The sequence below is a fragment of the Palaemon carinicauda genome, chromosome 19 (genome assembly GCF_036898095.1).
Source record: "Palaemon carinicauda isolate YSFRI2023 chromosome 19, ASM3689809v2, whole genome shotgun sequence".
NCBI lineage: Eukaryota > Metazoa > Arthropoda > Malacostraca > Decapoda > Palaemonidae > Palaemon > Palaemon carinicauda.
This window is the reverse complement of record NC_090743.1, coordinates 105,191,216-105,208,822: the sequence shown is the minus strand read 5'-3', so window position 1 is coordinate 105,208,822 and position 17,607 is coordinate 105,191,216. Positions and strand designations below refer to the sequence as shown.

The 17,607-nt window shown below is 34.6% G+C and overlaps 1 protein-coding gene across 1 annotated transcript in view; it reads right to left on the bottom strand.

Moving 5' to 3' along the window:
* Positions 1-640, bottom strand: part of LOC137659211 (uncharacterized) — a 14,413-nt gene extending 13,773 nt beyond the window's left edge. Inside the window, exon 1 of the mRNA XM_068394256.1 lies at positions 395-640. Coding sequence (XP_068250357.1) covers positions 395-640 — 246 coding nt within the window. The remainder of the gene's footprint in view (positions 1-394) is intronic.
* Positions 641-17,607: the final 16,967 nt, after the last annotated feature.

Here is a 17,607-nt window from a genome sequence, read left to right as displayed (position 1 = left end):
ATATATATATATATATATATATATATATATATATATATATATATATGAATATATATATTGAATTATCAATTCATAAAGACACATTTGATTTTAATTATTGATACATATAGGTTGCAATATTAGTATCAATATTCCTCAAGTTAAAATCTCCTAAAATTGTATTACATGTTTTCTCATTTTTTTCTGAAGACAGGCTTAGACATTGCAATTTGCTACGTCCTTCATCTTCTTCTTCTTCTTCTTTGTCTACATCTTTTCCCACTTCTAGGGGGGGTCGATGTTTCTGATCAGTTTTCTCCATCTACCTCTGTCCCACACCTCATCACCGGTTAATCCCTTTGATACAGTCCACCCACCTTCGCTTTGGTCTCCCCCTCCTTCTTGTTCCCTGTACCTCCATTTCCATCACTCTCCTCCCAATATACTGTTCATCTCTTCTCATGACATGACCGTACCACCTGAGTCTACTTTCTTGGGTCTTATCTGATAGTTTTCTAACTCCTGAGGTACCCCTAATTACTTCATTCCGTATCTTATCTCTTCTTGTTACTCCACACATCCATCTAAACATTCTCATCTCTGCTACATCCATCTTCTTCTCTTCTGTCTCCTTTATTGCCCACGTCTCCGCACCATACATCATTGCCGGTCTCACAACTGTCCTGCGTACTTTACCTTTCAACTTAACCCCTATTTTCCTGTCGCATAGTACTCCACGCACTTTTTTCCAATTCTTCCATCCTGCTTGTATTCTGTGGTTTATTTCTGCCCCCAAATCCCACCTTCTAATTTCATTCTCTTCTGCCAGAACTATACCATTGCTATCTTTTTTTTTCCTTATCTGTGTTAGGTCTTTAGATGAAGCATCTCGGGCCATAGCAATTCGTGATATTTTCTTCTCTCCTTCGGGTGTTTCCATCTCTTTATAGACTTCATTTAATGTCTCTGCCTTTGCCTTTGCACTGCTCTTCTTGCTTCTTTCTTTGCTTGTTTATAGTTTTCTTTATCCTTGCTATGTCCTTCATCCGAAACTGAAAATTGAATTGCCTCTCAATTTTAAACTTCGTCAGTAAATAGAATTGAGATTAATCCAGCTATCCACTGAAAACCATTAATCCTATAGGCACTATACCGGCGCTAACAGAGCTATTAATAGCTATTAATTATAAATACCGTTTCTGCACTAACATATTATTGGTATTACTATTACTGGACAATCTACAACCCTGCATGGAAAAGCAGGATGCTACACTCAAAGGCTGATGCAGGGATAGCAGCCCAGAGAGGAAACCAAATAAGAAAAAAGCAAATACACTATATATGCGAAGTAATGAATATATATATATATATATATATATATATATATATATATATATATATATATATATGTGTGTGTGTGTGTGTGTGTGTGTGTGTGTGTGAAATATTTTATTCTCAGTAACAACGTCAAAATAAATATGTAATTTATACATGATGAAAAGTCTTATATTAACATAAAAACAATTTTCGACAAGTTTGGACACCTGAAGTTCCGCCGACTCAATCGCTAGATAACGAAGATTATTTCAAAAACTGATGTTTCACCAATTCTGGCCAGAGCTAATATAATTAAATATGACCCATGCACTAACTTCAGAGTTTATCGAATCAAAATCTCTTCCTAGTCTTCACACATGAACTTTCATTGCAACATCCACCAGAAATTTAACTCACCACTTCCAAAAACATTGAAAAAGAACCAATTTTACTATTGAAAACTTGTCAGTTCAAGTTTGCCTTGTGTCATGAACTGTATGATGTGGCTTTTTCCGAAAAAAAATCGGTTTCCATTTCGTCCTTTTTCTCCTAAAGAAGTTTATAAAGTGAAATCGAATTCTGTCCTTCACACACAGCGACACACGAGTCTTCTTTCGGACACAAGTCTTTTTTGGACTTCCTCAGACTCTATGGTGTGAACTTATGGGAATTGAGGTTGGGGATTGAGGTGATGATGATGGGAAGGAGAGGGGGGGGGGGTGTTGAGGAACTCCTGGTAATAAATCCTGATAATTTTTTTACATTTCTTAGAGCCAATATTTTTCAACACCCTCAATATCACCTGAATATTTTTATACCCTTTAATCCAAAGTATAAATGTCTGTTGCGTATCACTAATGATTCCTGGCGAATCCTTCCCTTTTTCTATTTTTCTTTTTCTTCGAATCGTTCATCTTTTTTTTTTTTTTTTTTTTTTTGCTTCACAGATAACCAACTCAGAAACGGAAAAAAGAAAAAATAATCGATACAACAACATTTATGTTCCTCTCTAGAGAAGCAAACATATTCTAGACAGACGGTATTTATAAAAACCAAGGGAATAAAGGTAAACAACTGTAGGTTATTAAAGCCTCTCAATTCAACAGTACATAGGACTAAAGGCAGCAGTTTTAGGGAGAAGTAGAAGATGATTTAAGATGACAAAGAGCATTAAATAATCCTTTTGGTCGATTACATTCAATTAAATACAACTCAGGGAAAAGAAGCAGAGAATGAATGGGTATCCAAAGGGCAAAATGAATGATCACAAGAATGGCTTTGAAGAATATTCACTGTTCGAAAAATACATAGTCTTACAAACAACTCTAAATACATCCAGAAATTGAAAAGAAAGTAAAACTGGAATAGAAACAGAAATTGAAAAGAAAGTATAACTAGAATGGAGACAAACTGAAAACACTTTAACGACTAAAGAAGATCAGTAAAAAGGTAGCACATTTGGAGGACTGAATGGTAAGCAAAGCTTTGATGAGTAGACAAGTATATAAACTAATAAATAATTACAATAAGAAAACTTACAATTTGCAAAAAGAATATTTCAAGAAAATGGCTTCGCCAGAAATTTCTCAAATGTTACATAAAGGAAACACAGATCACCATCCATTCACTGAAATAATACAGGGCACTTTATCTGGAAACTTTGTAGAGCTTAACATTAAACATTCGTTCAAGGTTCGATTTAGGAATTCTTCAGCATCAAACAATATGTCAACTGCAACTAAAATTCCTTGGGACTACAATATATTTTCCGGTACTGCACACAGTGAATTGTTTGATTTAGTTATTCTAAATCCAACCCTATTCGGGTAATCTCCCAGGTATATGATACATGAATTTGAAAATTATCCATATATCAAGCAATTACTATATATATATATATATATATATATATATATATATATATATATATATATATATATATATATATATATATATATATATATATAGTTACTTCAAATCGCCTGAGTCCAGAAAGAAGGCTTCCGGGAATATCATCTTAAAGAGAGATTTGTGACGATTTGATTACAGGATAATAAAATTTCCTTGGAAACTTCATTTCTTCCACTGAGACTTTTTATCAGATAAATGAAAAGAGGAAAGAGGAAGATGGAATGAATTCGAATCACCGGCGAAGAGTTACGAATGATGTTTTTGAATAATAATAAACACCACAAAGTTAAAGAAGACAACATTAAAGCTAATGTTGACAGCCAATAACAAAACGAGGAACTTTCGTGTAACAAGGATGCAGATAGTAATTAAAGAAAATAAAATAATAATAAGAATAAAATGAGATTGAGTTCAATGAAACAAAAACTGAACAAAAACTGTCCGATTTTTTTTCTTCACTATCTTCAAAGTCGCTCAAATCGATTCATGAAAACTTTGTGAAAATAGCATCAAGGTCAAATGCTTTCATGAATTTTTTTAATGCCTCCGTTGAAAGAACTTTACTCGACTTAACTAATGATTCATCAGACAGATAAGGTAAGGAATGGTGTCAAAGCTGCTATTATTGATGACATAAATTAAGGCTATATTTATGTTAATAAACATGTAATTCTAAGAATGATATATATACATATATATATGTGTGATATATATATATATATATATATATATATATATATATATATATATATATATACATATATATATACATTGTTACAAAGCTGGTTTAGTGTAAAGTAAATACACTAGTTTATTCATGTATCTTATTTATGTTTCCATACGTACATTGCAGAGGTGAATAGCCAACTTGTAAGATGAGTTCCTCTAGTGTAGACGTAAGTTTTGTAGGTAAATTATGTAAGACTTTCGTCGTTAATTTCATTTTATTTTTTATTAAAGTCAGTATATGTACATTTACGTTATTTTTTAGAATTATATTTATATTTCACGTTTTTTTGTTATGAAGTCTTACGTAATCTTTTTGAGAGTGTTATGTGACCATACGAGATAGGAACAAGGGCTTATGTAATGTTCTTTTATATTTTTATGAGGCATCGCGTCATGTTTGAGAGAAAACGCGCAATTATTAGATGCCATTTGCTTTGGAAGGATCTCGAAAATCCTAGTGGTAGATTGCATCTTTTTTTTTATTATTTCGAGGACAAAGGTAGGCAGAGAGAGTTCGTCTCCCTGTTGCATGGGTACGCGTTCCTTTGAGTAATCTTTGACAACCTTACGCCTTACGCCCTTAGGCCAACGCCCCATGCTTCCAGATCTCGGACCTGGAATATTCTGGAAGTAGTTAAATCTTATATGTGCAACCCCATGGGCTGCATAGCAGTAGTAGAGAAGCAGCCGTCCTGTGAAAGAGCCAAAGTGCTCCCTCACTCTCTCTCAGTACTTATAGTGTCCTCTCCAAAGTGATTCTGTGCCCCAACGTAAATCTTGTGTTGAAATGTAACGAAAGAAGTCAAAGGTGACTTTAAATTTATTGTGTTGGGATGAGTGTTGGCATTGTGTAAAGTTTTGTAACTGGCCCTGTAGTAAGGTGAAAGGTATTTGTATCGTGATATGGTTATCTATTTTCATTAAGTATCAAACTTAAATCTTGTATTCAGCTTTAATTTCAAGTGAAACAAGTGATTGTATAATTTTCATAAGTATTATCTCTTTAGTCTTAGTCTAACGTTTATTCAGATTTAATATTTCAAGTCAAGTGATTATACCATTTTCAGATCGTAACATTTTAGTCTAAGTTTTGTTTAGACTTAATGTTTCGAGTGATTTATTTGTCTGATGTAAATTCTTTTCAAAGTGTTGTAATTTATATGGAATATATCTATTTTTGTAAAGAGTGTATTATTCCAATCACCAGTGATTAAATTAGTATTCGCTCGTACCCGTTAAAAAATCGTAGTAAGAGGTGGTTTTAAATAGATCTTAATAATAATTACCCAGTGTTGTTTTGAATGTACTTAAGAGACCTTTGGATATTTAGTGGTTTATGCATTGCTGTCTAGAGTTATATGACTGTCCAAGAGTTCGGGAATTAATATTTCCAAGTGTAACAGATTCAATGTAAAAGCAAACAGGTGAGTTTGAAACTCGAGAGGTTGTTTAGCTTGCCAGCCATAATATATATAATATTATGTTTGGTTCCCAGACACAGGACCATAATATAATAATATATATAAGTGCGTGTGTCTGCGTGTGTGCGAATGTCATATATTTTAATGAAGAATATAATTATTTATGAAATCTCCTAACTGCTTTCAAACTTTTAAATGATAAGAGGAAAAGGTAAATGTCTTTAAAGTTTGATCTAGAGTTGAAGGGAAACGTTGCACTCATCACATTGGAGAATACACTGATTCTATGAAGGCTTAGACATGATGATGAATGCATGTAGTTGTAAATCGATCATCAAGCAGATTGGATTTTCTTTTTAAAGAAATATTTTGTACTAATTCTACATTATAACGGAAAAGAAAATAATTTCAAATTATCGTCTTTACACCATCAAAAGGAAATGCCTGTTAGATTAAAGTTATGTAATTAACCTGCTATTCTAACAGGTAAAATGTATTGGAATCACACCAACAATGGAAAGCAGTGAACAGGGAAGTTACTATTTCATAAAAGGAAGTTGGACAAAATCATAGAATTATTAATAATATTCGGTTTAGGTCTTTCACGGTTTTGCAAGCAAGACACGAGAGAGAAAATTGATTTTACAGTTTTTATAACAAGAAGCACAACTCCTCTCCGATTGCCAGTTTATATTTAATAAACTCGCTCTCTCTCTCTGTGGGTGCGCACGGAAATGTTATTGAGTGGAGAGGTCATAGGGTAAATCGGAAGAAAGATTATAGATAGAAATAGACAAAAAAGAAGACACACGATCAGGACGATTGTAGGATAGGGGGAGGGGTAATCCTTTGTAGGTTAAAGGAGAGGAAATAGCAGACTACAAGACAATGAAACCGTTTGCTGGGAATATATATATATATATATATATATATATATATATATATATATATATATATGTGTGTGTGTGTGTGTGTGTGTGTGTGTGTAATTACAGATAATTTCCCTTTATTTGTATATATTTGCATACTAAAAAGGCTCAAATCTCAGTTGTCAACATAATCAACCTAACAGAATTTCATGATGCCAGCGTACATAAACAGAAGTTCGTGATGTCAGTGTACATTTGATATACTGTATATTCAAAATATATACTAAATTAAAAATGGAGTGATTACTCAAAAGTGTCACTATTTGTGAATTGTATATTTTATGGACACTAAAATAATTACTCCATTTTTTATTCAGTATATATTTTGAATATACAATGTATATCAAATGTGCCATTTATAAAATCCAATCTAAGTTATATATCTACTGATTATTTAAACACTTGCTTCTCTCACAAAATTATCATAAACTGCATAAACCGTAAGGGTTGATTCACACTATCGGTCCGATCACGCTCCAGTCTCGGTTCGGTCTATGTACTGGGGTGTTCACACCTTCGGTCTGATCAGTGTCTTGGCAAAATTATAAATATAAGGAAAAAGCTTAAATATATAGTGATACTAGGAAATGTACTTACGCAGTGAACATTAGCTTGTTATTGTACATATTGATTTTTTTCTATCATGACTGTATCGAGACTAGAGCGAGATCGGACCTGAGCACCAGTGTGAATGGTTCCATTTAAAATCATGTAACAATACTTGACCGGACCGTGACAGTAGTGAAAGCGGAGCGCGACCGGACTAAGGGCTGATTCACACCTGACACTCACGCTCACGCCCAAGTCACGGTCAAGCTCTCACTCAGCTCATTTAACAGGCAGAGTATTCAAACCATTCAGTCAATCATTTTCGCTCAACTCCAGTCACGGTCACAGTCAAGCTCACGATCAAAGCAAAAGATATTTTGAGCGTGCTCAAACTTGAGCGAGAGCCAATCTTCCTCTTGAAGATATCGATTCTCTGAAATCGGTGTCTTCCTTCATTATATCTGATCCAATTTTGGACAAAATATACTCGAATGTCCCTTTTGACATGCGGAAATAATTAAAGAATTTTTCTTCGTCATCTATAAGAAGGGGATATAAAGTGTTATATTCTCCCTAACTCTTCACTAGCATAGGATGCACCCAAAATCTCCTCCGTTTTCTCTCTCCCTCTTCCTCATCCAGCGCTATGGCTATACCCGCTAATTCTAGAGCCGAAAAATCACACATGATTCACCAATGCCAACACAAAACAAACTGAACTGAGGAGAGCTTGAGCGGCATATGTGAACACACCATACGGGCTGATTCACACCTGACACTCACGCTCACGCCCAAGTCACGGTCAAGCTCTCACTCAGCTCATTTTACTGGTGTGTTCACATATGCTGCTCAAGCTCTCCTGAGCTCAGTTTGTTTTATGTTGGCATTAGTGAACCATGTGTGATTTTTCGGCTCCAGAATTAGCGGGTATAGCCATAGCGCTGGATTAGGAAGAGGGACGAAGAAAAATTCTTTAATTATTTCCGCATGCTAAAAGGGACATTCGAGTATATTTTGTCCAAAATTGGATCAGATATAATGAAGGAAGGCACCTATTTCAGAGAATCGATATCTTCAAGAGAAAGATTGGCTGTATGTTTAAGGTAAAAAAAACCCACAAAATTAATTAATGAATTTATTATCAAATATAATTTTATTCGCAAATGCTATGCAAATATTCTGTCCATTTCTGGACTCAGTATAGGGCTAAATAAAAAACGAACCTCCCTATTTGAACTGAAAATAGAAGTTTGCTTAAAAAGCAAAAAAGTTCCATATACTGTAAAAAAGAAATTACCCTACAAAAAAAAAAAAAAAAAAAAAAAACAAGTCCACAAATTCAAAAAAAGTCGCTCTCGCTCAAGTTTGAGCACGTTCAAAATATCTTTTGCTTTGATCGTGAGCTTGACTGTGACCGTGACTGGAGTTGAGCGAAAATGATTGACTGGATGGTTTGAATACTCTGCCTGTTTATCATTAAAGAATATTTGAGCGCGATCAATTGCGTGCACGCGAGTGTGAGTGTGAGTGTCAGGTGTGAATCAGCCCTATAGTGTGAATCAGCCCTCAAGGTACCCCGGACTCAAAGAATGTAGTAAGCAAACCTATTCAAGTCGTGGTATTTAGTCCCATTGACACAAGCTTCGAGAAGGCAGAACTCCCTTCCGATCACAACAGGGAAGGCATTTTTATCAACTCAAGAAGAGACATCATTACGTGTCATTTTCATCTCCATTTTTTCTCTGACACTACTTCATCAAACTCTATACTTATCACCGAGGCTTATTGGACGAACAATCACTAAAGATCCACATTAACCAAAACAAAAACGATTCTCGTAAAATATTGAGTCTTTACTGCCAAATCCTTCATCTCCTGCAGGAGACTCAGCTAGAGATGCCCTCTGCAGACACCTGTCGATCAAAGGCCATTGACCCATTTTGTGAAGCTGGTCTGACTTCGATGGCAGAATCTGTTTGTGACAATCGAATTACCATGAAAATCTCTTCCCCAAATGGTGGTATCGAGGGAAGGACTGCTGCAAGGGACACAGACACGAGAGAGAGAGAGAGAGAGAGAGAGAGAGAGAGAGAGAGAGAGAGAGAAAGAGAGAGAGAGAGAGAGAGAGATAAGAAAACTTTACAGATAATTATACATGTTAAATCCAATGCCATGTTTACAGTACTCTCCCTGGCCATCATGCAACACCTATCTCCCCCGTGGAACCTGAATCTGGATCTCTCTATATATAATTACTTTATGGCAGTCACGTGATGCCACTTTGAATTATATGAAACCTAAAGTACAGTATATCCCCCTCTTGCCATAGATAATCACCCTGCCGTATTTACTACAACGATAGGAAACAGACTGTAAGAATTAATGTAAAATGAGGAATAGAATGCAGGGATTGCTACAGGTAGCAGATATGACTAAATGCACAAAAAGCGCACCAGACAGCAAATAGGACCGTGGATGCACAAAACTAACAGTTTTACCTTGATGGAACAGTGCAAATTATTTCTGTTGTTGTGTGCACTGTGATGTTGAAAATTTTCCGTAAAACAGAATCCTTTTACATCTTTTCCAGTCAGGTATGAAATATATCAAGTATATAATAATCAGATGTTTATTGACTTCAAGTGATAAGAATAAAAAAGCAAATTTTGATCATTCAAATATAAATAGCTAATGTAGAACGCTTTATATGTTGTCAAAACCTAAAGAAGGCAAAGTGGGTTAAATAACATTCGGGGTATAACTACTGTATTCCGTCAAAAAAAAAAAAAAAAAAAAAAATCTAACTGATTCTTAATAGATATTGGAAACTGCTGACAATACATTGTGTTCAAAGCAGTAATTCTAATGAAGTTAGAATTATTGATAAAAATGGAAAAAATTACTGAATGAACAAATATTCCTAGCTTTGATGCCAGCAGATTGTCGCAGCGGATTAGGCAGAGATTGTGAAATAAGTTTAGGAAAGAAGCTATTTGGGGGTCCTCTTGGGGACTGGGGGTGGGGTCGAGGGGGGGGTTTGAAGGGTTGGGGGTGGGGGGGGGGTGGAGGGGTTGGGGGGTGCGAAGAGCACCACCTCATCTTCATGGATTATTTGGTTTAATGGAACTAAAAGATGAACCTATCAAAGGGTGATCGCCTTCCCCCAACGAATTCGTAATGGATCCAATCTTTCCTGGAGGAAAGAGAGAGAGAGAGAGAGAGAGAGAGAGAGAGAGAGAGAGAGAGAGAGAGAGTAACCAACCCAAACTCGACTGTCACAGAGCTCGCCCGATTAACATCGAGAAGAAAAATTATAATTTATATTAATGTTAAATGAATGAATAAAATGAAAAATATAATAAATATAATGGATAAGAATAAATAAATTGAGGTAAATATCTGCAATAAATAGAAATTTAAATTTTATCTGTAAAACCTATGTTACTTAAAAGTTGAAATCCTAAAAACTGAGAAATTCTCAGTCTGATAAAAAGCCAATAAAACTTCTCACCAAAAATCTCTCTCTCTCTCTCTCTCTCTCTCTCTCTCTCTCTCTCTCTCTCTCTCTCTCTCTCTCTCTCCCCCAAAAACTTTCTAGTCGCTAAACCATTAATAGGTAAAAGTTAATCCTTGAAATAGTCATACTCATTGCACCTTTTATTGCTTCACGAGGTGCGCGCATCAAATAAATTTTGTATGACATGTGCGCAATCTAGCTAAAATTACTTCTGTCTTTCTTTCTCTCTTCACACAAAGAGAGAGAGAGAGAGAGAGAGAGAGAGAGAGAGAGAGAGAGAGAGAGAGAGAGAGAGAGAGAGAGAGAGAGTAGGGATCGTTGCAGGGAATAAGAAATGTAGAGAATAATAAATTTTGTGTTGCATCGAACTCATATACAAAATGGCAGAGACAATGAAAAAGAACCAATGAAGGATGACAAGATAAAGGAGCCCAGAATAATAGTAACAATAAAAAGAACAGGCCAAGGAGATGAGATAATCCCCTTTCTTTCTGTCAGGCTGAGAAACTCCATACATGCATTTCGCTCCTCTGTTGCCGCGCTCCCCAAGTGTCCAAGTTCTGCATTCGAAGAGACCTTTGACCCTCATAAACGATGAAGGGTTATCATAGCAACAATGTCAACAGAGGTCGCCTCATGGAACATTCAACTCTACATCGCTCGAACAGTTTTCATTTTGCTCCTTTGGGACTTGTGCTCCTGAAGGAGGCCTTTACTGGGTCCCGTTTTGTGGCGGAGGGGAAGGCAGAGGCGGAGCAGAGGCACCTTGGGACGAATCAGGGAATCCCTCCAGGCTCCACGTCTCTTTCATAAACATCAATCAGCCGTCAGGGAAGGAGGTCTTTCTTTGCACGCCAGGTAAGCAATCTCTTGTCCAAGTGCGATGGAGTGACACGATGAAGTTCGTCCCCGTTACTGACAAAATATTCCCCTGATCTCTTTTATATCTTCACTGCTCAATGATGAGAATAAACTACTGCAGATGCGTTCTAGTAAACATTATGAAATTGGTTATTGCTAAACTGTTTCCCCACCAAAATATTTTTTAAACTTCTTAATAGATTATTGAATGACAAGTTGGCTCAGACTCCAAAAACACTTAAAGTTCCTAAACTAAAATTTTATGCGAGTTTTCCTTTTCTTCATGAGGATTTCCTTAAGAAAAAGTTTACAGAAATTATCCAACATCACTTCCCAGCTGTGGAAGTTAAACTCATCCCTAAGAACCCTCTCACTATTGGCTCGTTTTTCCAATTTAAAGATCGATTGAGTCCTTGTATGTCCTCTGGTGTTGTATATAAATATAATTGCCCAAAGTGTAGCTCTGGGACTTACGTAGGCTCTACCAAGAGGTTGTTAAAGGTCAGAATTGATTCCCATAGAGGTGTTAGCTATCAAACTGGTTGCAGAATATCCAACCCTGAACATTCTAATATTCGGATTCATGCTAAAATGTGCAAAGAAAATGTTGAAAATAAAGATTTTACCATCATTGGTCAAGTGTCAAATAACCATGACTTACCTCTTCTTGAATCCATATTAATCAAACGACTAGTTCCGTCGTTAAATACCCAAGCTTCTTCCATTCAGTTGTATTTGTCATAGTTTTCTTTGGTTTGTTTTCTAACTCTTGTTGGCATACAGTTTCTCACTACGCTTCTGCGAGGTTGGTTCCACTACTTTGTCTGATGTATATATATTTATTTATTCATTTTTTTCCTTTTAACTTTCATTTAAATTTTAACTGTTTTTTATAGTTTTGAATGAATTTGTAGGAAAAAAATTTTTTTTTAACTGTTTCTTAATTCTTTTGTATATGTTTTAATTTTAGCCCTGGACAATGTGATTAAGAATCACGAAACGTTGGGAAAAATAAAAAAAGGACAATTTGAACTACTCTTTCCCTATCCATACCATGAAATTTGTGTTCATTACTGGCTGTTGCTGCCTTCACCGAATATATATATATATATATATATATATATATATATATATATATATATATATATATACATATATACACATATATATATACATATATACATATATGTGTGTACATATATATATATATATATATATATATATATATATAGATAGATAGATATAGATATAGATATAGATATAGATATATATATAGATATATATATATATATACTGTAATAACACAATGAAAATTCTTTAATAATAATTGTTTCTAGCTGGGCAAAGACTCATGAGATAACTCACTGGCAGAGTCTGCTGTTCACATTGTTTCGACTCGTGGCATACAGGAGGTTCGAGTCCTTGCCCCGACAGAAGCATTTATCATGAAAGAATTTCCAGAGGATTTACACTCCTAAAGTTGGATTTGACATTAAATGCCTTTAGAGGTTGATACTTACTCTTATAACAGTCACGCTTGTTAGTGATAAATAATTCATGTCAGTTTCCCAGTTAACAACTACCTATTTTTGCTCTAATAATGAGTGCGAAACTCAGTCTTTGAATTATTTATCTCCCTTGTTCCCGAAACGGTAATTTATGACCTGTCCTGTTTTAAGTGTCTTAGCAAAAGGGCATTTAACCAATATATGGTCTTGCTGAAGTCATTGGCAGTGCCAGGGTTACAAGAGGTCTTGTGTATGTATCCAAAAGACCTCATATATTCTAAGTGAAATTTGAATAATCTTGAATTTAACCTTTCAGAGGATCTAAATGGATTTCTATAAAAGACCAGATTGGATCGTTCAAAAAAAGCAAGAGAACAACAGCGAAAAGGAAGAAAAATAAACTTTTTTAGTGAACGTAATCTTTCTTCTATTAAGTCTTCTCAAAAGTCTAAACGGTGGATTGAGGACGTTATTCACAGGAGCCAAGAAAGGCTGAAGACGTCAGGAAGTTAATGGCGCTGTGTTTTATTCAAGGAGTTTGCTTTATTGCTCGTCAGACTATTGCCTCTTCCTCGTCTTTACTATCCATTCCCCTTTACCTCTTGTGTGTGTGTGTGTGTGTGTGTGTGAGAGAGAGAGAGAGAGAGAGAGAGAGAGAGAGAGAGAGAGAGAGAGAGAGAGAGAGAGAGAGAGGAGAGAGTTTTATAATGAAAAGCCAGGAAATGATTGGTGTATTTTAGATGGGTATTTGGCGAGCAATGAAGACAACTAATCTTACTCTAGATCGACAAGGGGGAGGAGGGACAGGAGGGTCTGCCCTCTTATCATTGCATGATCAATATTGCTTTCGTGAGATTTTCCTAATCATTGTGGATTGGATGCTTAGGAATTTGGGTTTTATTTTCCTTCTGTATACATTACTGCCTAGTTTTTTTTTACTCTATCTACTGATAAGTTTAATTTTCAACTGTTGATATAACTACTAAATGTTAAAAGACAAAAGAAGAATATCAGTAATAACAAGGAACATAGAAAAAAGGTAAAGTCAATTTTTCCGGCGGTACTTTTTTTCTTCAAAACAATGAATGTGAGATAAGGCACCTCAAAATAAGAGGTCAAAAATGCCCTAATGCTAGGGAAAAGGCCCCTCAAAATAAGAGGTCAAAAAGCCCATAAAGCTAAGATAAGGCACCTCAAAATATTAGGTCAAAAAGCCCTTAATGCTAACGATAAGGCAACTCGAAATAGAGGTCATAAAGCCCGTAAAGCTAAAGTTTAGGCACCTAAAATAGAGGTAAAAAAGCCCCTAGTGCTAGAGATAAGGCACCTAAAAATAGAGGTAAAAAAGCCATAATGCTAGAGATAAGGCACCTTAAATTAGAGGTAAAAAAACCCCTAATGCTAGAGATAAGGCACCTAAAAATATAGAGGTCATGAAGCTAAAGTTAAAGCCCCGAAAATAGAGGTAAAAAAAACCCTGATGCTAGAGATAGGGCACCTCAAAATAGAGGTCAAAGAACCTCAAATGCTAGAAGTAAGGGACCTCAAATTGAGAGGTAAAAACACCCTGATTCTAGAGGTAAGGAACCACAAAATGTGGGCCAAATAGATGCTAAAATTAAATACAGCAAACACTTCAGGTATTTTTTATGAATGAAATGACTCAGCTTCACCCAGGTGAATGGTGAACTAAACAGCCAGCATTCCTCCTCTTCACCATGCAGGCTCCTGCTACTCAACACCCATCAGTGAGTCCCAGACATTTCATATACTGTATAGCCATCCATGTCTGGACTGCGATAAATCGGACACAAATAGGGTTGTAACCTGGCAAGTAAAAGATATATATACATATATACATATATATATATATATATATATATATATATATATATATATATATATATATATATATATATATATATATATATATATAATAACATTCTTGATTTTAATTAATGTAAATATCAACCACAATGGCATTTAATATCAAATTCTATCTATTGTATATTCACTAGGAATTCATTTATGATAACAGCTTCTGGCTGGGCAGAAATTCGAACCTATGCCTCTTAGGCGAAGCCATGCTTGCAGAGACTGTAACCAACCATGCTATCAAGACAAATACAAGTTTATTACAAGTCTACCGTATATATTCCTGTCAATTTCAGGAATCTGTTTTTAGATTTGAAATAAACTCATCTCCACTATGATAGCTGATTAGTGTTTGCAACACGTTGTTATTGATATAGATTCATGATAAATAACCACGTGTTGCAAACTCACTTAACAGCTATCATAGTGGAAAAGGGTTGTTATCAAGTCTAAGAACAGATTCCTGAATTCGACAGGAATATGTACGGTAGACTTGTAATAAACTTGTATATATATATATGTGTATATATATATATATATATATATATATATACACATATATATATACATACATATATGTTTGTGTGTTTATATATATATATATATATATATATATATTTATATATAAATATATATATACATATATATATATAAACACACAAACATATATGTATGTATATATATATGTATATATATATATATATATACATACATATATATATATATACATATATATATATATATATGTATATATATATGTGTATATATATATATATATATATATATATGTATATATATATATATGAAAGAGATAGTGAGGTCTTATCTCTTATTCTTTTAAGAAATGTTATTGTTTTCGGGAAGTTATCGAAAAATATAACCACACCTATATATTTGAATTCCTTATTACATTTTTATATGGAACATCCTTAAATATTGTAGGAACTGACTATTCCAATTAACATACGTGAGAATGATATATCCCTTGTTTGCATTATTCTAGCAGCTGCTTTCTCTCTCTCTCTCTCTCTCTCTCTCTCTCTCTCTCTCTCTCTCTCTCTCTCTCTCTCTCTCTCTCTCTCTCTCTCTCGAGTTCTAGAATAAGTTAGATAAGATCATAAGAACTATCGAAAGAGCAAATGGAGTATCTGCGAATGGACTAAAAAGTCTTTGAGATATCCAAAATCCTTGTAACACACACACACACACTTTCTCTCTCTCTCTCTCTCTCTCTCTCTCTCTCTCTCTCTCTCTCTCTCTCTCTCTCTCTCTCTCTATATATATATATATATAATACTGTATATATATAATACTGTATATATATATATACTGTATATTTATATATATATACATATATATACATATATATATATATATATATATATATATATATATATATATATATATATATATATATATTACCTGTATCTAATATTTAATATTATTTGGATGTTCCCAAGGATCACACAATACCGCTAACTACTTTGCAAGTTGGTGTTGAAATTATATTTCTTTCGAGTGAAGATCCCATGTTCCAAAGATGTTCAATGACCATCTAAAAACAATGTTAGAACGATATATGCCCGTTTTCATTGCGAGTTGGAATCACTAATATTAAATGTTATCAATAGGGGTATTACCATCATCATCATCACTTCATAAATGTTAATAAGCAAACCTCGTCAAGCCATACATTAAGATCACCCAATTGCCACCTCTCCACCATCATCTTTAACTCCCACCTGGTTATATCCTTCTACCGCCATCCCAACGTGTTCGAGGTTTAAAGGTCTCACAGTTATGATAAGATCCTTCTGGTGGAAGTTTTTTAGTAAATGAAAAACAAAATACTAAGATGACAATATTTCATACAGTTTGCTTTCCAGGTTTTTAAAATTATATCAAAACTATAGATAGCGAGGTAAATATGCAAAAGACTGATTGAACAAATATCGAGAGTAATGGATTTCTTGAAGAGCTTACCTGGGGAACACTTTTAGGGTGTTGGACATCAGGACATGAAACGACAAATAAAATCGTAATAACATGAATACTCAATACTAAGGAAATATTTCCTTTTGCCTTGGGAAGGGTGAAGTCAGTTAAGACTAGGACCTTTGAGCATTGAGCAATCGTCACCAGGGAAGGGAGTTCGCTTAGAAGTGAGCGACTTGCCCAGATAATTTGATTGATTGATTATAATTTGATTGATTGATTAGGAGTTTTTTGTCATCCTGACATCTAAGGCTATTGACGCCGAACCAGATAATTTGAGTAAACAATGTGTTGATAGTTTAATGTTTTATACCCTACATCCTATATACCACATCATCACTATAATAATGCACCAATGAACATTCATTGCGTGTCATTTCACATATTTTATTTTCACCAATCTGTAACGGGCCGAGAGAGGGTTGTGAACTCAAAGGCAGGTTGGAAACAGCTAAGTTAGTTTATTCTAGAACACTCTCCTTTATATACAAAATCTCAAAGCAACCAAGAATGAACGACTTGCCCAGATAATTTGATTGATTAATTAGGAGTTTTTTGTCATCCTGACATCTAAGGTTATTGACGCCGAACCAGATAATTTGAGTAAACAATACGTGTCATTTCACATATTTCATTTTCACCAATCACTTCTAAACCAAGGACTTTGGCGTTCGGCAGGGAAGCAGTCCCCTTTACTGTGATGTATCTATAACCCAAGTATAAGTGATATTGTTGTAAGGGTTTAATAACCAATTGTGCTTTTATTTCAAGTGTTCTCAATTTCCAGTGTGATTAGTTTTCGAGACGTGGTTGTCATTTGTCATTCGTCATTTGTCCTAATGTGTCATTCCTGTCCTTTATGGCATTTGTGTTCCTTTTATATGGACTTTAAGTTTAATTGTAATGTTTTGTAAATAATTTTTGCACTACTATATTTAAAACTTGTTTGATCGTATTCTCATTCAAATACCTTTATTTTGTATTATTATGGTCCATTAAACCAACCTGCTAAAATG